Source organism: Sceloporus occidentalis, unplaced genomic scaffold (assembly GCF_023333645.1).
Source record: "Sceloporus occidentalis isolate IW3139 unplaced genomic scaffold, rSceOcc1.0.p SCAF_92, whole genome shotgun sequence".
Lineage (NCBI taxonomy): Eukaryota > Metazoa > Chordata > Lepidosauria > Squamata > Phrynosomatidae > Sceloporus > Sceloporus occidentalis.
In genome coordinates this window covers 2,416,727-2,438,080 of record NW_028317072.1, presented here as the reverse complement: position 1 = coordinate 2,438,080, position 21,354 = coordinate 2,416,727, and the positions used below count along the sequence as shown (strand labels likewise).

General features: G+C 42.7%; 1 protein-coding gene across 1 annotated transcript in view; it reads left to right on the top strand.

The window, feature by feature from the left end:
* The first annotated feature begins 327 nt into the window (after nt 1-327).
* The window catches only part of SH3PXD2B (SH3 and PX domains 2B), a 159,457-nt gene continuing 138,430 nt past the window's right edge, over nt 328-21,354 (top strand). Inside the window, exon 1 of the mRNA XM_089496656.1 lies at nt 328-698. Coding sequence (XP_089352782.1) covers nt 627-698 — 72 coding nt within the window. The 5' untranslated portion in view covers nt 328-626. The remainder of the gene's footprint in view (nt 699-21,354) is intronic.

The following is a 21,354-nucleotide window of genomic DNA, read 5'->3' as shown; positions in this document are numbered from 1 at the left end:
GGATTCCTCCTGGACAGGAGGCTGAAATGGAGGACATGTTGGGGAAAAGGAGGCCTGGATTCTTAGTCGTGCTCCAAGTGGAGGACCTTTTGGCCCTTCCCCTGGAGAGGCCATGTCCGGGGCAAGGAGGACGCCTGTTCTCCCTGTGGGGCGTGTTGGCGTCCCCTTTAAGAGCCGGGCCAGTGGGGCTGGAGGCCTGAGGGGGGGCCCCTGCCAGGGCCAGGGCCAGGGCCAGGGCGGGAGGGGGCTGGGCTGGGCGGAGCCCGCCAGCATCTGCACACTCTGGCAGGGAAAGAGGGAAGGGGGAAGAACTGAGGAGAAGGAGGAGGAGGAAGAGAAGGAAGCCCAAACAGACGCCCAGGGTGCTCGCCTTACTCCAGGAGCGCCCGCTTTCCTTTGCAATCGCTGCTCCTACAACAACAGCAACACAAAGTTTCCACCTTTGGGGGGGGGGGCTAGGAGCGGTGGTTGCACCCCCTTTTCCCTCTGATCGCCTGCACAGCCACCCCGCTGCCCCCCGCCTCTGATCCTTCTTTCACTCCAGATTATTTGCACTATTCTTGTTGTTGTTGTTGTTGTTGTTGTTATTTTTAAATCAAACGGGTGCTTTTGGGGGGTCTAGCGCTATGCCCCGGAAGAGTATTTTGGAGGTGAAGGTACTGGACGTGCAGAAGAGGCGGATTCCCAACAAACACTATGTAAGTGTGTGCTCTGTGTGTGTGAGTCTGGGTGGGGAATTGGCCTTGCAAACTCTGTGCCAAGCTTCAAGGGACTAGCCTCTGGGGCTAATGTATGGATTTGGCAAAAGACGCCTCCTCGTTCCCTGGGGGTTACAGGGGCCCGGGATCTGGGTGTGTGGATTGCAACCCCCCCTGTCTCACTGCTGTGTGTGGTCCTGGTCCCCTCCTTCCTTTCTCTGCTGGATCCAGCACCGTCAGGGAATGTTGTAACTGGAATACAGCCTCTGCCTCTGCATGCAACTTTGTAGCCAGCCAAGCAGGAAGGAAGTCAGTCCTTGCTGCCCGCGCCTTTCTTTTCTTCTGGCCTTTCTTCTCTAGTTCACGTGTGTGTTGGCTTGACAAAAGCAGGGCTCTAGGTGTGCAGCAGCCCTCTTCTGTCCTAAGAGCCAGCGCTAGTATCTTGTTTTAAAAGTGGCTACTTTCAGTCATACTAAAAAGGAGAGGGGGAAAGCAACAACCCAAACAAATGCTGGGAAGGGGAAATCTGGAAAGCAGCTGCTTCTCCTGGCAGAGAAGCAGCTGCAGAGTTCTTCTGCTCTTGCAGAAAGAAAAATAGCAGCTTTCCTGCCAGATTCGTGTTCCCAGCTGTGAACTGATTGGCCTGGTTTCATAGACAAAGCACCCCCAGTATATCCTTAGGTAGGTGGGTGGGTGCTTGAGAGAGAAGTTGGCTTAGACTCCCATAGGTATTTGTTGTTGTGTCCCTTCAAGTCGTTTCTGACTTATTATAGGGTTTTTCTTGGCAAGTTTCTTCAAAGAGGGTTTGCCATTGCCACCCTCTGAGCCTGAGAGAGTGTCACTTGTCCAAGGTCACCCAGTGGGTTTACATAGCTGAGCCAGGACTCGAACCCTGTTCTTTAGAGTCCAGAGCTCAAACCACTACCCTCTATTGGCTCTCACAGCAATAAAACCATTGGCTCTATCCCTGTCCCTTTTTATGCCTGCTTTGCTTTGGAGGCACTGTGAGAACCTGGCAAAACCACCAGATTTTGTCTGGAGTGTTGTTGTGTCCTTTGGGGTTGGTGACTGGCAGATTGGATGCTGCAGCCTGTCACTCCAACTAAAGCAGGGTTCATCTGCTGAATAATAAAAACATAGCTCTCCTCTTGCAGGCTCTGATTTCCCACCACTAAATATCTTATCTGTTCTGTGATCAGTCTTCAGGTTAAGTATTCAGCAAAGTTAATACAAATTATGCACTGCAGATTGTGTGCCATATTCTCTACCATCCCCTCTGCCCAAAGAGTTGTCTGGCTACTTAATTCCATGAAATAAATCCAGAGCAATGTTTAATTCATTCACGGAAAATGAGGGCAAATAGAACTGGAATTGTGTTAATGGGGACTTTGGAGACTGAAGGTTGCTCTTGTCATACGGGAAGCTGGTTGTTTGGGAGAATAATGTGAATTGAGTAGGAGGCATTTAGGATGCAGAGGAGAACAAGGAGTGAATGGTAGCATAGGGGTATATGGGAGCAGAGAATACACATTCCATAGCGTGCAATGCAGTGAGTTATTGCTGAGTTATTGAATGCAAGAAATACACATAAGTAAGGTGATAATATCTAATGAACCTCTTTCAAATCATGTGGAGAGGAAGGCACATTTCCCCACTATATTGAACTCTTAGTGATCAAGTGACTTCAGTAAGAAATAACTGAAGATCCAGACATCGGTGGTGATTTTCTGCCATCACGTACATCATCCTCAGAGTATGCCAGGAATGGGCATACTTCCAGCTTGAGAGTTATACTTTGTTTTTACTACATTTAGGTTCACCAACCAAAGCTAGAGGTAAAATGGTGGCACCATTTAAGGCATAGCATACCTTATTGTTGTTAATGCCATCAAGTTGACTTCAACTTATGGCGACCCTGTGAATGAGAGACCGCCAAACCACCCTATCAACAAAAGCTGCACTCAGGTCTTGTAGACTCAGGATCATGTCTTCCTTGAGCCTATCCATCTGCCTTCTACCTTACCAAGAATTACAGTCTTTTCTAGTGAGTTATGACTTCTCATAATACAGTTGGCCCTGTGTTTTCATGGAGGATCCGTTCCGGACCCTCCACAAAAACAGAGGCTCATGCATATTCAAGCCTCATAGGCTTGAATAGCACATGCTCCATAAAAAATAGCAGAGGTTGCCCCTCTGCAGGTATTCGAGGGCATGGATCAGAGATCCGCGAGTTAGGAGGGTTGCCTGTATGTCCTAATTACAACAGTCTCAGTTTAGCTTTTTTGGTTTCTGGGGAGAGTTGAGGCTTGATTTGTTCTAGGGCCCATTTATTGGTCTTTTTAGCAGTTCATGGTGCCTATAGAATTCTTTTCTAACATTACATTTCAAATGAGTTGATTTTCTTCCTGTCAGTTTTCTTCACTGCCCAGCTTTTACAACTGTACATAGACAATGGAAATACAATGGCACGGACAATCCTAATTTTAGTATTCAATTTAATATTTAGTAGTTTATGTAGAGAGAATGGAGTGTCTTTATCTTCTGCTTCTAATGATGTAGTCTTATTTAGTTTCCATATTGGCCATCGGTTGAAGTCCATGTATGCATTTGTCTCTTTCATTGCTTGAAGAATGTGTTTGCCATGAACAAACTCTTGGCCTTGCAAAATTTAATCAGTTGCTCTCCTTCGTCATTGATCCTAGGCCAAATTTTCCTACAGACTTTGATTCTGTTCTGTTTCCTACTTTTGAATTCCAATTGTCTGTGATTAACAACAAATTCTGTTTTGGTGTATGAGTAGTTTTCCCCTGCACTCCAACACTTCTCTCCCTGCACCTTTCCCAGCCTCCAGAGACACCCGTGCACACTGGTTACACCTTCTCTCAGCCGGGTGCTGGGCCAAATGGCATCATGTGACATTTCTGGCATGTGTGCCAAGGTTTCACCATCATGGTCGTAGAATATATGTTGTGCAGCTTCAGACTTTCCTTTCCCCCTTGAGCATGTCAACAGCTGAATGTTCTTTGGCTTGAGTCCAGTTACGTCATTAGCACTTCTTGTCCTCTGCAGTACCTCAGTAGCTGGTTGAGTGCCATCCAACCTGGGACTGTCATCTTCTGGCACTATCTCTTGGTTTATTTTGGATTGACTCAACGAAGGGTTTTCATGGTAAAAGAAATTCAAAAGGGGTTTACCATGCCTCCTGTGCAGCAGCACTTACAAGTGTTAGTACTGGTGCCACTTCTGTTGCCTTTGAGAGATTCTCTGCCTGTGTCACCTCCCATTACTGCTGTTGCCCAGTAGTTGTTTGGCACAATAGTCTGGTTCCTCAGTAAAGGCCCATCTGACATGGGAGAACCCACCAGCAGCAATGCTGTCATCACCATGGCCTCTTGTCTTACAGGACGCAATCTCGCCACCATGGAGAAGTAGTGCCATGGTGAGAGGATGTCTTATATGCATATGTTTACTCCATGAAACTATTTTCAGGATTTAAATTGATCTGGCAGTTCTTCCACATCTAAACTAATTTCTGTACCCTCCAAGTTTTGTTTTTTCAGAATATCAATTAAAGGCATGAGGACTTAGGGGGCATCTTTCTGCCCCTATAGTTAGTTAAATTACTTAGTAGCAGAAACTTTTGCAAATCTACTGCAGATCAAGCTAGTGGCTCCTGATTTGTCTTGTGTTGACTTTTGGAATCTTGGAATTGGCAATTTAGGGAGGGGTGTTCTAGTTCCACTGACAAAACTACAAACCTCAGGATTGCATAGAATGCAGCTATGACAATCAGAATGAAAAATAGCATTACAACTGTGAAATGTGAAAGGACTCTTGGTTGTAGCAAGAAGAAACAACCTCCAGTGCAATAGTGCTAGGCCTAAAAAACCAAAATGCTGCACAAGCATACGTCACTTTAAAGTATTTTACTTTAGAAGCTTTGCTAGTGCAGCATTTTGGTTTTTTAGGCCTAGCACTATTGCACACTTAATAAATGATAGTGTAAATAAGTTTTTAAGGGATGCAGTGGCTCAAGTGGTTAAGACACTGACTCTGTTGATTGCAAGATTGGCAGGTTGGCAGTTCGAGGCCCGGGTGCCACATGATGGGGTGTGCTCCCATCACTGTTTCCAGCTTCTGCTAACCTAGCAGTTCAAAAGAATGCATATGCAAGTAGATAAATAGATACCACTCTGGCGAGAAGATAAACAGCATTCTGTGTAATCATGCTGGCCAAATGATCACAGAGTAGTCTCTGACAATGCAGGCTCTCCGGCTTAGTAACGGAGATGAGTACTGCCCCCCTGTGGTCAGACACGACTTGACAACCTTGTCAGCAGGGAATACCTTTACCTTTTTAAATAAGTTTTTAGGCTTTTATATGCACTGGGAAGTGTGGGGAAAGACTGTGATTTTATTTAAGGAGATATTTGTTTTACAGCACTGGTCTGGAATCTAACTTGCTGTATTAGTGCGGCAAGTGTGTACTCATTTCCAACTACAGCAGAGCCTGTGTACATGTTACAGAATTTGCACTGCACCTATATGATGTTATTGCTAACCACCCTCAAGTTGACCTTTGAAGATGAGATTTCTCCAAGCCCCTTGGCCTCCTGTGCTCTCCTCAGGTCCTGCATGCTCAGGCCAGATTGGAGCCACAGCATACAGTTGCTGCAGCCCTGATCTGGCTGTAAAAGGGACAGCTGAAGGCCGCTCCTTTGGGGCTATCTGCACAGCCCCTTACTCTCAAAGGTGCTACAAGATCTCTTTACATACTGATTCTACAGTTAAAACTTTCTGGCCTCCTTAGGGAAGGAGTTCCAAAATATGACAAATTTGGGTAGTGGAGAAAGCAAAGTAGAGAAGGAGACAAAGGATACCAAGGGATGGATATGAGTAACATCCTCTGCATGTTTACTCATTTCTGAATAAGTCCCATTCTGTGAATCAGAGCTTACTCGTGACATAACTATGGACGCAGTTCCAGCCCAAATTCTGTTACGCTCATATTTGGGCTAAGCTGCAGATGGAGATGGGTACTACATAATGTAAGATGTAATATGATGGTCTCAGCAACCAGGGGAAATATGTAAAACATATAGGAAACCCCATGCCATCAGCAACATGTTTGTCAAAGTAAAGGTTAGAAAAAGTAGCTGCAACCAGGGTCCCTTACACAATTTACAATTACAGCACTATGATTCCACTTTAACTGCCCTGGATACATCCTAAGGAATGCTGGGGTTTGTTTAGTTTGAATGAGATCAGTAGGGGAGCTCCCTGATTAAAAAGAATTTAAAAGACCATCCATAAACTTCCAGTCCCAGGATTGTATTGGGTGATACCATGGCAGTTAAAGTGGAACCACAGTGCCATAACTGTATAGTATGAAAGGGCCCCTGATTGGTGCTACATTTCTTAATACATTGTAAAACATGTTGCTGATGGTGTGGGATTTTCTTATGTCTTATTAGAATGGAAAGAACTTAGCTCTTTCTCTTAATAATATACATAATGGCTCAGCTTCCTACTTCAAAATGCATTTTCTTGACTGAAATAGTTTTATGTTTTGGTGAAGCATCAGTTGATGACTATGGATAAAGCCACTACTGGATGTTCTTCAGTTCTTGTTTGGAGCACCATAATATGCAGAATATACATATATGTGAAAGGAGGCAGGAAACTGTAGTCTGTAAAAAAACTCATTGCTGCTGTTACACTGCAAATTGCTTGTAGAGATTTCTCAGTCCATAAAGGAGAGCTACGGTACGGGCAGTTAATCTTAGGACTGGTTTTCTGTGGTCCATAGTGCAAAGTCGAGTTTTCTTTTGGACAGGTTAAGTGAATCAATTTAGTAGTGACCACTCTAATGTTCAAATATTCATAAGATTTGACTACCATATCATGATGAACTGCTGTGACTGAAATGAGGTAATGTTGTTCTCTACTGAAATGGGAAGATGGGCGTTCTCTGTAGCATTATTTGCATCCCCAGATCATTTTATATGTAATACCAAACTATGGCTTGACACTGCAGAAAGATATGCTCTTATTTTGCACTTTCTCCTTTCCTTGAAAAGTTTGTGGACTGCACTTCACCTGATTAAATGCATACTCCCAAACCAACATTTGTCATGGGTAAATAGGAACATTCTTCTTGTGATCATTTATTCTCACCAGTAACTCTGCCCCCTTTCTTCCAATTATATAGTCTACAGGAAGAAGAAAAATGGAACAACAAAACCAAAAAAGGTGCCAAAACATTTTCGGTGATAATTGATAAGCAGAAGAAGAATTCAGAACCTTTCATCTGCCTCCTGACTCTTTCCCATCAATGTCCTTGGCACTAGCCCAATGTTAGTATTAAAAGGTAAAATGGGATACAAGATAAAAAGGGAAATTGATGGAGGTAGTTCCTAAGCCTCTGTTTAGCTGAGGTGTGTGGAATATTTGGCCCTCTGCGTTATTTGGAATTCAGCTTCCAGAACCCTTATCCAGCATAGCCAGTGAGCAGACCATTATGGCAGTTCTAGCCCAAGCCATTTGATCAAAGCTTCACCATCCCTATTGTAGTGCATAGTTGTGTATTTTCCTTAATTTCTGTTGCCCCTATATTCTTCATGAGAGAATAGCTTTTGAAAATGGTTATTGATGTGATAATTCTGCTACTAAACTAATTACTGTTCTAAGTAAAGGTTCAAAACTTGCCTTCTTCCTTGGCAAACTGAAGCCTTCCTCCTATGTTAATATTGGAAAATACCTATCACAAATACGAGTACATTTGTCCTCACTTGTTTCATTGACTGATTCTTTAATTTTTAAGATGACAAGAGTTTTAAGTTTCTGTAATTCCGCTTTGACAACCTTCATAGCAATGCCTGATTTGTGTGGCTGATTAGACCTCTCTTCTCAGAGTAATCTGTCCAGTACCTGAAATGTTGTCTCCCACCACATTTTCAAATCTTGAAACTCTGTGTTTCTTTTCTTCAATCTGCCTTTATGTTTCTGCCCTTGAAAGGATATTTGTGCTCAAGTCAAGAACAGTTTAGCAATCCCGTTTCATCAATAGAACCCTTTTTTGTTGTTTTTCAGACCCCCAACATCTAACTCCAAACTTAGTACATTTTTAAAGATTTTTTTTATCAGAAGAAGATTTACTAGGAAGACTCTGTGCATTAAGAGCTCCGCTTCAGTGGAATGACTGCTCAGTTTCTTCACTGATGCTGTTCTAATGATTCTAAAATTCAAACACACCATTCCTTTCAATAACTAAATGCAGGAAAAGACTTGTTCAGAGTATTAAGGGTTCAGATGAATGATTCCCTGTGCCATGATTTATTCTTTTGCTAATGTGATCATACATAGAATGGTGAACTAAACTACACAAGGTCAACCTCTAGTCTTCTTTGTGTTCCTCTCTTTGTGCTACCGAGAGGAGGAGGAGAGAGGTAGCTGGGCAGCCATTGTAAGTGGTGACTGTTTAATTTCTTTTTAAACTCTAGGAAGAGTGTGCTTGTAGTCACATCTTCAGTGAGTCACATCTGTGAGTCACTAGGGGGTGGAGCTAGCAGACTAGCTCTATATTACTCCTCCCAGAGCCTCTCCAGAGCAGTTCCTGCTACAGAGAGGAGGAAGAGAGAGGTAGCTGGGCAGCCATTGTAAGTGGTGACTGTTTAATTTCTTTTTAAACTCTAGGAAGAGTGTGCTTGTAGTCACATCTTCAGTGAGTCACATCTGTGAGTCACTAGGGGGCAGAGCTAGCAGACTAGCTCTATATTACTTCTCCCAGAAATTTTAATTCTATTTTTATTTCATTTTTTTTCATCCAAGGAAATCTACAGCAGAGGCAGCATTGATTGAGCTCACTGCCACAAATTGTTTTAACATCAGGAGCTTTAACGTTGGTGTTTTCCGGAGGATTTTTTTTTTTTTAGGAGGAAGCCCACAGTCCTGTTCCAGTAATTTCCTAAGACTTTTCAGTATGGACACTGACGGAAACACGGCAGTCACCTGCAACACTTGTGGGATGTTTGTCTTCTTGCCTACAGAAGTGGAGAACTTCACATGCCCCAAGTGCAAGTTGGTAGCCCTCTTGGAGGAGAAAGTGCAGCAGTTGGAGTCCAGAGTAGCTACACTTCAGCATATTAGGGAGCAGGAGGATTTCCTGGACAGAACAGAACTAACAATCCTGGACGAATACCATGCAGAGGAAGATGCTAGAGCCGAGGAGGTCACTTCACATACACAGGAGGAAGATAGCTGGAGGAATGTCACACAGAGAAGTAGGCCAAGAAGGGATTGTTCGGGGAGCTTGCAGCTAGAGAATCGATTCAAAGCTCTTTCCCTTATCAAGGAGGAGGAAGAAGAGCAGCATGGACAGACTTCAGGGACAGAGCAGGCAAGCCTGAGAGTCCCACCCAAGGGAACAGCAGCTGCTAAACCTCGTAAGAGGCGTGTGGTCGTAGTGGGGGACTCCTTGCTGAGGGGTACAGAAGCAGTGATTTGTAGGCCTGACAAGATGTCTCGAGAGGTGTGTTGTCTTCCAGAGGCAAAGATCCGTGATGTGACAGAGAGGCTGACAAGACTGGTCAAGCCTACTGACCAATACCCCTTCCTCTTGGTCCACGTGGGAACCAATGATACTGTAAGACACAGCCTGCAGAACATCAAAAGGGATTACGAGGCACGTGGTAGGAAGCTGAAAGGAATGGATGTACAGGTTGTCATCTCATCTCTTCTGCCAGTTGAAGGGCACGGTCCAGGAAGGGAGAGGAAAATAGCGGATGTGAACAACTGGCTTCGCAGATGGTGCCGCCGAGAACAATTTGGATTCATGGATCATGGGCTGCGGTTCCATGAGTAGGGACTTCTTGCAATGGATAGGTTGCATCTCATGCCAGTTGGAAGAAATTTTGCCAACAGTCTCAAGAACTTGATCAGGAGGGCTTTAAACTGAGTACTGTGGGGAAGGGAGACAATATAAAGGAAAGCGAAAGTGCTGGAGAAAATAATCAAACAGACATAGAGGAAACAAGAAAAAAGTGCAAGGACCCAACTTTGGGAGGCAAAAAAACTTGCACAAGCAGCAAGTAAATGGGACCTGTGGTCTGTGATGTCTCTACACTAATGCACAGAGCATGGGAAATAAGCAAGATGAACTTGAACACCAACAAAGCAAATGTGATATAATAGGCATCACTGAAACCTGGTGGGATGAGTCTCATGATTGGAATGTGGAAATAGAGGGGTATAACCTTTTTAAGAGAAATAGGCCAAACAGGAAAGGCGGAGGAATAGCACTATATGTCAGAGATATTTACACCAGTGAAGAGATCCAGGACATCAGTCATGGAAGCCAGGTGGAGAGCATCTGGATAAAAATTAAAGGGGAGGGAAACAACAAGGATGTTACGGTGGGAGTCTACTTCAGACCCCCAAGTCAGACTGAGGAATTGGATTATATCTTTCTAGAACAGATGACCACACAGTCAGAAAAGAGAGATGTAGTAGTGATGGGCGACTTCAACTATCCTGATATTTGCTGGAAGTCAAACTGAGCAAAATCCTCAAGATCTTGCACATTCCTCATTTGCCTGGAAGACAATTTCATGGTCCAAAAGGTGGAAGAGGCAACAAGGGGGTCAGCTATTTTGGATCTGATCCTAACCAACAAGGATGACTTGGTTAATGGGGTGCAAGTGGTGGGATCATTAGGTGGAAGCGACCATGTTCTCCTGGAGTTTGTTATACAGTGGAAAGGAGAAGCCAGGCATAGTCAAACACGCATTCTAGACTTTAGGAGAGCGGATTTCAGTAAACTTAGAGAAGTATTGAGGGTGATCCCATTGTCAGAAATACTAAAAAGGAAGGGAGTTCAGGACGGATGGGAGTTTCTCAAAAGAGAGATACTGAAGGCACAATTTCAAACAGTTCCAGTGAGAAAGAAAAATGGGAGGTGTCTCAAGATTTCAGTAAAGCCTTTGACAAGGTTTCCCATACCATTCTTGCAAACAAGCTTGTAAAATGTGGGCTAGACAAAGTAACTGTTAAATGGATCTGTAATTGGTTTACCGACTGAACCCAAAGGGTGCTCAACAATGGCTCCTTTTCATCCTGGAGAGAAGTTACCAGTGGGGTCCCACAGGGCTCTGTCCTGGGCCCAGTGTTATTCAACATCTTTATCAATGACCTGGATGACAGAATTGGGAGCATACTTATCAAATTTGCAGATGACACCAAATTAGGAGGAATAGCTAATACTCCAGAGGATGGATCAAGATTCAAAATGATCTGAATAGACCAGAAGGCTGGGCCAAAGCTAACAAAATGAAATTCAACACAGAGAAATGTAAAGTACTGCACTTAGGGCAGAAAAATGACATGCACAGGTATAGGATGGGAGACACATTGCTGAATGAAACTACATGTGAAAGGGATCTGGGAGTCCAAGTAGACCACAAGTTGAACATGAGTCAACAGTGCGATGCGGCAGCTAAAAAGGCCAATGCAATTTTAGGCTGCATCAATAAAAGTATAGTGTCTAGATCAAGAGAAGTAATAGTGCCTCTGTATTCTGCTCTGGTCAGGCCCCACCTGGAATATTGTGTCCAGTTCTGGGCACCACAATTCAAAAAGGACATTGAGAAACTGGAGTGTGTCCAGAGGAGGGTGACTAAAATGGTGAAAGGTCTGGAAACCTTGCCCTATGAGGAACGACTCAGGGAGCTGGGGATGTTTAGCCTGGAGAAGAGAAGGTTAAGAGGTAATATGATAGCCCTGTTTAAATATTTGAAAGGATGTCATATTGAGGAGGGAGCAAGCTTGTTTTCTGCTGCTCCAGAGAACAGGACCCAGAACAATGGATGCAAGCTACAGGAAAAGAGATTCCACCTCAACATTAGGAAGAACTTCCTGACAGTAAGGGCTGTTCGACAGTGGAACACACTCCCTTGGAGTGTAGTGGAGTCTCCTTCCTTGGAGATCTTTAAGCAGAGGCTAGATGGCCATCTGCTGGGGATGCTTTGATTTGGATTTCCTGCATGGCAGGGGGTTGGACTGGATGGCCCGTGCAGTCTCTTCCAACTCTATGATTCTATGATTCATTTGGTAAGGAAAAAACACACTCAGGCCCGTTACAAACGGGCACCTTAGGACGGACTCAGTCCGTGCTAGGGTTAGAAAGGGGCGTCTCTTCCAGATGCCCCTAACCCTAGCATGGACTGAGTCCATAACAAACGGCAGTGGCCGTTCCACACGGCCGCCGCCATTTTGACGTAACGGATGCTCTGCGTCCACACGTCACGCGGCGGAAGTGGCACCGCGAGTGCACGACTAGTGCCTCGCGGCGTCTCTTCCGGGCTGCAAGAAGGAGCGCAATTTCTGCGCTCCTTCTTTGCTGCGTCCGGAAATCGCGCCATTTGGCTGCTGTGGATCCCGGATGCAGCAACTGGCAGCGGCAGCAGACCGCCGTAATCCGGCGGTCTGTAACGCGCCTCAGTTGCCCTTTTGGGAAATCGCTTCTGGATTTCCCCATGCAGTGTTGCACTACTCTGAAGATCCTTCAGTAGTCTTGGGTCCATCACTGTCTCTCAGACTAAATGACCTCATACAGTTGTTATGAGAAAATCGGTGGGAGGGAGAAAAGCCATTTACGGTATTTCTGAAAGAAACATATTTTAAAAAGATGTTTGTATTTCATCTTGCCTTCTAAAGTATCATATATAGCCCTTCTCCTGTTACTATTTTACCTTCACAACAACTACCTTGTAAGGTAGCCTGAGAGACCCAGACCTGTCATCTTAATCTCATTCACATCAGCAGCCATTTAATTCACAGGTTTTTAAAAACAGGGACTGTGACACACAGACTGTATAGTTTTTTTAAAAAATACCTATAAAATAGTATGATACTCTGAAAGTGTAAATACATGCTTTTAAGATACTTTCAGAAATCTATTTCTATACTCTCAGTATGTCATATGTTTTTCCCCCCTGAAATCCTGTGAATCAAATGACTGTTGACATGAATGAGGATACTGTTTCCTACATAAGAACAAGACATGCTCCTACAGACAATTATATGTGCTCCAAACCTATTTTTGCAGCAGTTAATGGTGAGTGGGAAGATGAGTCATCTTGCTGTTGACTACCTACAGGAACCCTGTGCAGTGTTGGAGCCAACCATAAATATAGGCCTGTTAAGTCTTCTCAATTATCTGAAGATAAACCTGCTTTTCTCTTTCCCAAAGTCAGTTTCATAGCATCAGTGAGACTGGAAAATTCTCAGTGTGTCCGATGCTATCTTAGAACTGACCTCATACATTTTAGATCATTTTATTTTTCAGATAGCTCAAAACTTCCTTTCTTTTCTTTATGAAAGTTACCTGTTTAGATGTGAGACTGTCATGGGGAAAACTGGCTTTCTAGAACAAGATGTTGGGGATCCAGCCTGAAATAACCCTTTTTGCACATTTGCAGTGTTTTATATCTTTGTACTGAAGCTATGGAGCAGTGTACTTTTTCCTCCAATATAGTGCAGGGTAACAAACATAACCTCATATTTCTTATTCTTTCCCCCAATTTGGGAGAAAACAAGCTTCCAGTGATTCAGTCGGTATGTAGGATGTGCAGAAGTGGTCAGATTAGGATATGTGTTGCAATTCTGTTAATGTATGTCTGACTTATGCAGGAATGCTTTTTCCTGCTCATTTTGTTTATGTTCAGTTAGGTTCTGTTAAGTTTCCTAAACAGGAACTGTATATCTTGTCCATTGAAATATCTGTGCGTCTTATCCATTGTAAATCTTATCTAAGATTTCACATGTTTTCTCATTGTAAATAGAACAAACAATAAAAATTACTATCTTAAAATGAAGATCAGACTTACTATGTAGCATGCTTTAGTGGATTTCAGTCTTCTTGATCAGTTGCATCTGATGGAGATTGACTAGTAGTCCCAGACATTTATTCCGTGATAAATTTGATACCTTGAAGCTGTTTCAACACTGCTCTGGATCCAGGATTCACTTTGCACAGATATAAATCTTATGCTCATTGAAGGCGAGCCCTCCAGTTATTTAGGGGATGAGGATGGGACTCCCCCCCACAATGCCTCATGAGTGCCCATCCTGTTCTCAACATTTTCAGGGAGCTGGAATGGCTGCACTGGGTGAGCTGGATGTGTGTTTCCATGAGCCCAGTGCCTATATCTAGATCCAGCCTATTTTTTGTTGTTGTTGTTGCAACATGTTAATATCGCTGTGTTTCAGAAACTATTTATGAACTTGTTAATAGTGACCACCAGTAGATAGGCTTGTGTTGTAGTGGAAAATTATCCTATTTCTTGGATACTATAAGAGGACTTGTAGACATGCTTATGAGACAGATAGGTGTGTTGGAAAGTGACCTGTTTATATTAGGTGATGGTTTCACCCACCCCAGTTCCTTTGTGAACTGTCGGGGCCATCATCATTAATAAGCCATCTTACAGGTAAAAATGGATTTCACAATAAACTGAAATAATTTATCTTAACTTATTTTTGTCAATTTCAGTAAATAGCAGTTGCAGGATATTCTTGCATAGCACAAAGTAACTAGGCTTTTAAACTTCATCAATCTGTCATTTCATACTGCTGCTATCTGTGCATTCATACAGCAGGGTGGCAACCCCTGCAGTGAGATGTTAGTTTCAATTACTTTTCACCAGACTTGAGTGCAATTCCATTGTTCTCTTTCATTAACAGTAAGAGTGTGGTGAAGCCAAATGTGAATCTAACTTCTGGTTGGAATACACAGCTAGCAAAATTCCAAGATGCAATTTAGGCATGGTATATCACAGTGATGGTGAACCTTTTACAGACCGAGTGCCCAAACTGCAACCCAGCACCCACTTATTTATTGCAAAGTGTGACGTCCCTCTGGCTTTCTAGTAAGAGACTCTGGCAAACTGTGCTAGGGCAATAGCATGTGTGCCCACAGAGAGGGCTCTGAGTGCCACCTCTGGCATGCGTGCCATAGGTTCTCCATCACTGGTATATCACATTCACTGAAATACGTCAGACTCTGTTTTTGCAGTAGTAGCAAAGTATGATCATTTTTGCATCCCAGGAATCATTTGGTAGATGATAAGTTGTCATGGACAATCTTGGCTGTTTTCCTTTAACAGGGCTATGGGCACTCTGGAAACATTCCAGAGAATGGCAGTATGTAATTGGTGTATGACTGGAATGTCAAAAGGAAAAGCTGAAAGAACTGACTGTTTAGTCTGAGGAAACAAGTGTTTGAGTAGTGACTCCATGGGAAAAAATCCATTTGGAAGGGTCATTTGGTGAATAAGGAGTAGATTTGACTTGTCTACAGCCAGATTGTTTAAAATAAAAAAAACCTTGATGCTTTCAAGTGAAAATAAGAATGCTTTCTTGTGGTATTTTTCTCCTGTTCATAGACACAACTTAACAGGGAGTCATGGGCCTGGTCCAGACGGATGGGATAGGATGCCCTCATCACGTCTGAGGGGCGGTGCTTCTAGACGCCCCTTGCCTCTCGCATGTGAGGAGGGTGTCAAAATGGCTGCGCCCTGAACAGATGGGCGCCACCATTGTTATGTGCTGGATGCATAGCATCCACATGTCGCAGCACCATTATGATGTCGTGAGTGTGCCATTGGTGCACTGTGACATCATAATGGTGTCGCAAGAAGAACCTACTTTTCGTGGGGTCTTTTTGGTCTGCGGGGAAGTCCCACGGTCTGGAGGCTGCGGCTTTCCCATGGACCAAAACTAGGCACCGGGAGACCATCCTTTTTGGACGGTCTGTCCCGTGCCACAATGTCAAATCTCTGTTGTCATAAGTGGAAACATTTTTCAGTCACCTTTTGGCCAGTATTAACAGGTATCTCCTGACCTAATCTTAATTCAGGTTGTATCCAGATGTCCTTTGACTAGCATCATCTAACCTTCTGACATCTAGATGTGTCTGCCTGCTAAAGAATATTCATTTCTAAGGCTTATGGTCAACTTTCTATCCTTTATCCAATTTACTATACAGAACAACTGGCCATAGCTTTTTGTGGTTTTTTTGGGCTATGTGGCCATGTTCTAGAAGAGTTTATTCCTGATGTTTCACCAGTATCTGTGGCTGGCATCTTCAGAGAATAAGTGGCCGTTTGCAGGGCACTGCCAAATGAAATAAAGCAAGAAACTGATTGCCCTGCTGCCCTCTTTGTCAATAGAACAACATGTTGCTTTAGTAACTTTTCTTTAAATTCAGTCTTCTTCAGGGGTAAAAAATGGTGTTGCCTGAGTCTGTTACTCTTTCTGAGTTTCCAAGCTCAGGATAGTATAAGAGTACCATCCATTCTGTTCCAATTTTCCTCCATGCCTTTTAACTAGCCCTGTAGATTTTGGAGCTGTTTAAGATTCTAGACTTAAATTATTCCAGAGGCTGTGCTCAGAGTGCCCCTGCCAAATTAAATGGAGCCAATAACCTAACAGGAGAGAACCTTTTTGTAGTGGCTTTCCAATGATAGAAAGGCTTCCCAGAGAGATTTTCCTGGCAACATCTTTTTAAAGGTAAAGACCATTTTATCCACTCAGGCATGTAAAATACTTTTGGTTTCATAGGCAAGGCTTCTCAGCTTAAAATCTGTGCTTTCATTGTTTTATTTTAATATTTTTTTTAAAAAAGAAACTTTATTGTAGTTGATTTATGATTTATGCACAGAACCTGTGTTATGTGTTAGCTATGCACCAGTATCCTACACTGGCTCCTTAACTGCACATGTGTAACTAACAAACATCTCCTTACCCAAACCCACCTTAGCAGCCAGCAACTGTATTAAGCGAAGGAAGTCTGTTCAGCTGCTGATTGGAGTGTGAGGAGGAGGAGGAGGTTTCCAGGCCGTTCTACCTGCCAGTGAATTTGTGATCAGGAATTCTAACAGGGATCCTGCTTCTGATTGTCACACTTTTGCTTGCTGGTAGAACGGGGCCGAAAAGTCATCTTTCTTGCACCACAGTGGGCTGCTAAACAGATGTCTTTTGCTTGATGTTAAAGGTGGGCTTCAGTGCACATATAGGGTCATGGCATTTTTCATTATTTTTTTTCTGTGACTTTGTATTTGAAATTTTCCTTGCTGTTACCCGCCTCAATCCTCAAACAGGATACAAATAATAATAATAATAATAATAATAAATAATTAAGCACCAATGCCACAATTGTGACTACATAGTTTCACTAAATGCGGTTATGGATTCGTAACACTAGTTACTAATCTGTAACTGCAATACAGAATGCCAGCCATAGTAAATACATGGTGGCCTGTAAATTAAGATACTATTGCCCCATAATGCATAGTGTGGTATCAAAACCTACTCAAACAGCCTGCAGTTTAATTGTATCTTAAGTGGATAATCATGTGCATTTCAATTGCTTACATCCACATTAATTTTTAGATGTGTAAAAATAGATCTGTACTTTGAGGGGAGGAAAACCAAGGAGGTTAATAAAAGGCCCTGCATTCAGAGTTGAGTTGAATTGAGAAGCTTGTGTGAAAAAAGCTCTTGGGCTTATTCAATGCAACATCTCCATCTAAATGAAATTGCTATGACTATGAAATCATCACCAGCCTGTTTTTGAAGAAATCCAGAGAAGGAGACCCCACTACCTCTCTAGGCAATTGGTTCCTGTCTTCTAATGTGTTAGTCACCCTTTCCAGTTTTGAGTCATGGGCAAACTTGATAAGGATTCCTTCCATCCTGTCATGTAAGTCATTGATTTAAAGAAGTTGAAAAGTATTGGCCCTAGGACAGACCCCTTGGATACCACTGGAGAACTCCTTTCAGTTTGAACTGCAGCCATTGATAATGGCAGATTATCATTGGGCAGTGTAGGCGTGAGAGAGTTCTTCCTCTAACAGGGCATGTCTGATGTACACTCTTATCTGATGGTGAGTTTAAAGGCTGTTTTACACTAAACAATTCAAGCACTGTGATTCCACAACTGTTATAGCAACATCCTGTGGGATCCTGACATTTGCATTTTTAAGGAGGTACTTTGAGATTTCAGTTTAGTGCCCCTAACCAAACTACAAATCCCTGAATTCCGTAGGATGCAGCCATGATAGTTAAAGTGGAATCATATCATAGTCCTATAACCCTCCAGTGTGAATGAGGACTATATGGTAAATACCGGCCTCATAGCTGCTGTTGTGAAAATTCAGAAATGATAGCACAGCTGCAGCTTCTCTGAGCTCCAAAATGTAAGTCCAGTTTTTGTCAAACTCTAGTCTTGCTACTTGACTGTACTTGATGTTATTCTCACTGGGGTCTGTCTTAAGTTCTGTGATGTTAAATTACAGTTAAGTTTGATTCTACATTTGTCAAAAGATGTAGGAGAATGGAGTCTTTTGTTTGAAAACATTTGGTGCTCGGCATGTCTGTACATTGTTTCCTTAAGAAGGAGTTCCGTTCCTGTAGTGTAAGCTGCTATTGAAGTATTCTTTGTTTTCAATGGTGGAGTCTATACTTGCTTGTGATTTGCCACACACACACACACACACCCCGTTTATATGAGTGGCACATTTTTCTGACAGCTCCGTTACAGTTGGACAAATACCATTTCCATTTCTCTAGCAGCTTGTCATTTCTAGCAGTTTTCCTTCAGCTGTCCCCCCACCCCCCCAAATCCTGTGTCCATTATATTTTTTAAAGGGGTATATAAGATGGCGAGGGAATTGTACTATAGAGATGAGGTAACACAAGATAGGCTTTGTAAGGATCAAATTATCCAGCCAGAGTTATTCTAAAGGATGTTTTCTTTCTCCATATACAATGATATTTTAATCAGTTAGGAGCTGAACCTAGAGTGCTAAAACATCTCAGAATCAAATCTAGTGACATGTCTGTGCTTTTCTCATTTTTATTTACAGTTATGGTATTTCTTTTTACAATCAAATATGAAAAATTATTTTTTAACTATGTGATTGCTTATTAAACATAATTACTATCAGGAGACAGCAGACAGCATGTCCTGTACAATCATCCAAGCATGTTATATTGCTACTAGAATAATTTTTTGGCACAGAACTATAGATATTGTCTAGAGATGGCCCAAAATGTAAATTTTTCCACCCTTTTATTCTCATAAGCTGTTTATGCAAGTGTGGAGCTTACAAATTTTATCGTTCAAGACCAGCCAAGTTCATATGGGAGCTATTTATGTGGTATCTGATCCTAGGCTCTGCAGAACTTTCTTGCTATGTGAAAAGTGAGGAAGAAAAAAATGGGATTCATTTTGTTTTCTTACCTACCTACATAGGTTCCAGTGGGGAAGTTTTTATTTTGGAATCTTTTGCAGTGTACATTCCATTTGTGGCCATAATGGCCACCTCTAAGTTAAAGTGGTCTCAGGCCAGTCTTCCTTCCCCTATTTCCTTTTCACGTGGTTTCCACAATTGACATATATCAGAAAGCTCAGCCCATACTGCACTTAACTGAGAGAACTCTGATGCTGGTTAAAGCTTATGTTTTAAATATTCTGCTTACAGTGGAAATAGCACATTCAATCTTGTTCTTTACTACATTAGAGATTGTGCATAATTGTTTGTTTCCTTGATTAAAATCTGGACCCAGTGTTAATGAAGCAGTAGGTGGGTTTGTCAGGTTTACCTTTAGGTTTACCTTTACCTTTACGTAGGATTGTCAGTACACAGATTTTTTTCTGCCTGCCTTGATATTGTACGACAGAAAGTATGATACTATCACTTTTTTTATAGGTCTATCTAATTGCTTTAAGCATTGTAAAATGTGAAGGGGGAATTGGGCTAAAAACTTGCTGTATTTCCTGAATTAATTTATAAAATGAATAATTACAGTACCAGCCAGGCATCTAGTTAAAACAATGTGTCTGTGAACAGGATGGCTGGGATCCAGAGAGCTACTTTAGGGGTGCCCAAGGGCTGTGATGTGCCATATAAATCTTTTTTTAAAAAATGGTTGCACATAGGAGAATGCTTTTATAGCTTCCTTCCATTTTAAAAAGTCACTTGCCCTGCAGCATTAAAAAGTTGGAGAGGAGAAGGATTTCTGTATTAAGATAAAGAAATGTATGCGTAAAGGTACATTGCACAGGCAGAATTAGCTGCACAGCTCTTTCGGTCATCACCATTATCTGGTAAATCCAGCCTGCTTTAAATCTATTGTTATTTTTGAGAAGCTTTTGGGAGGTAGCTTGGTGGCAGTTGTTACTTTTCCTGGACAAGAAAGAAAGAGTGGGCTGAGGAAGCATAAAAAAGGTTTGTAAAAGGAAGTTTCTTTCTCAGAGGTTTTGTTAACTGAGGTAGACTTGGAGAGAGGGGGCACTCTTTTGATTTTCGAAGTGCCAAGCTGTTTAGGGCTTTGAATTTTAAACCAGAAATAAATTAGAAGAATATTAGTGCAATCCCTTTATGGCCCAATATTATGGGGTTACTCTATGGTACTCCAGCTAGCAATCTCACTGCTGTGTTTTGCACTAGTTGCAGATTCTGAGTCATTGTCATGGGCATCCTATCTTGTCATTTTCAGCAGCAGCTGACATTTGATTTGGAAAAGAGCATTTTAGGTTTTGCCAAAATTTTCAAATAGTAAACATTACTATACAGGTCTGTTCATTAAAACAATAACAGACTAGCAAACTGTTTTTTCCTTATTTTGTTGCTGTTGTGTGCCTTCAAGTCATATCCAACTTATGGCGACTCTAAGGCAAACCTATCGTGGGGTTTTCCTGGCAGATTTCTTCAGAGGGGTTTTACCATTGTAATCTTCTGAGGCAGACAGAATGTGACTTGCCCAAGGTTACCCAGTGGGTTTCCATATGGCCAATCTGGGATTTAAACCATGGTTTCCAGAGTTGGAGTCCAACACACAAACCACTACATCACACTGGATCTCACAACTCTGTTTTTCCTTTTAGCTAGGAATCTTAGGGCCAGTTCACACAAAGTGAGGCAGTTGCCTCAGGCAGCATATGCCAAGAGTCAAGAGATGGTAGCAAGTTGTTAGAAGAGAGAACTGCATGTATCATGCAGCCTTCTCTGTGTCCTCCAAGCGGATGTTCTTCCTGCCCCAAAGGGATGTTCTGTTATTTCTGTTTAAACTATGACTTAAGGGCTATACAGTCTGCCCCAAAGGGTCGGCCTGCAGCCATCCCTTTCCCAGCTGTATCAGGGCCACGACAACCTCAAGCTGTGGCCCAGACCTGGCCTCTGGAGGATGCAAAAAGGAGCCGCAAAAAGCAGCTCCTAATTGCACCCTTCAAAGCATGCCATAGCTGCAGCAGTGCAGCTGTATGGTGCTCCTTCGGGGCTGCATCATCTGGATGCAGTGCAGGAGGTATGCCATGATGCCATGAGCCATCTGGAATGGCACACAGCATCATGATGCCCTGGGGGTGGAGTCAGGGCATCCAGTGTCAGGATGCTGCACCCTGACTCCACAGGCCGGCACAAAGTCCTGGTCTGTAAAAGGCCTAAGGTGCCAGTTCTGTATGAAAGAAACGAGAGAGGTGCCACCTTTTCCTTTGCCTAGGGCAGCTAAATTTATTGGCTTGGCTTTACAATCTAGGGATCCAAGCCTCTGTTTCTGTGGGTTGGAAAATCGTTCTATGTAAGTATGGTACAAT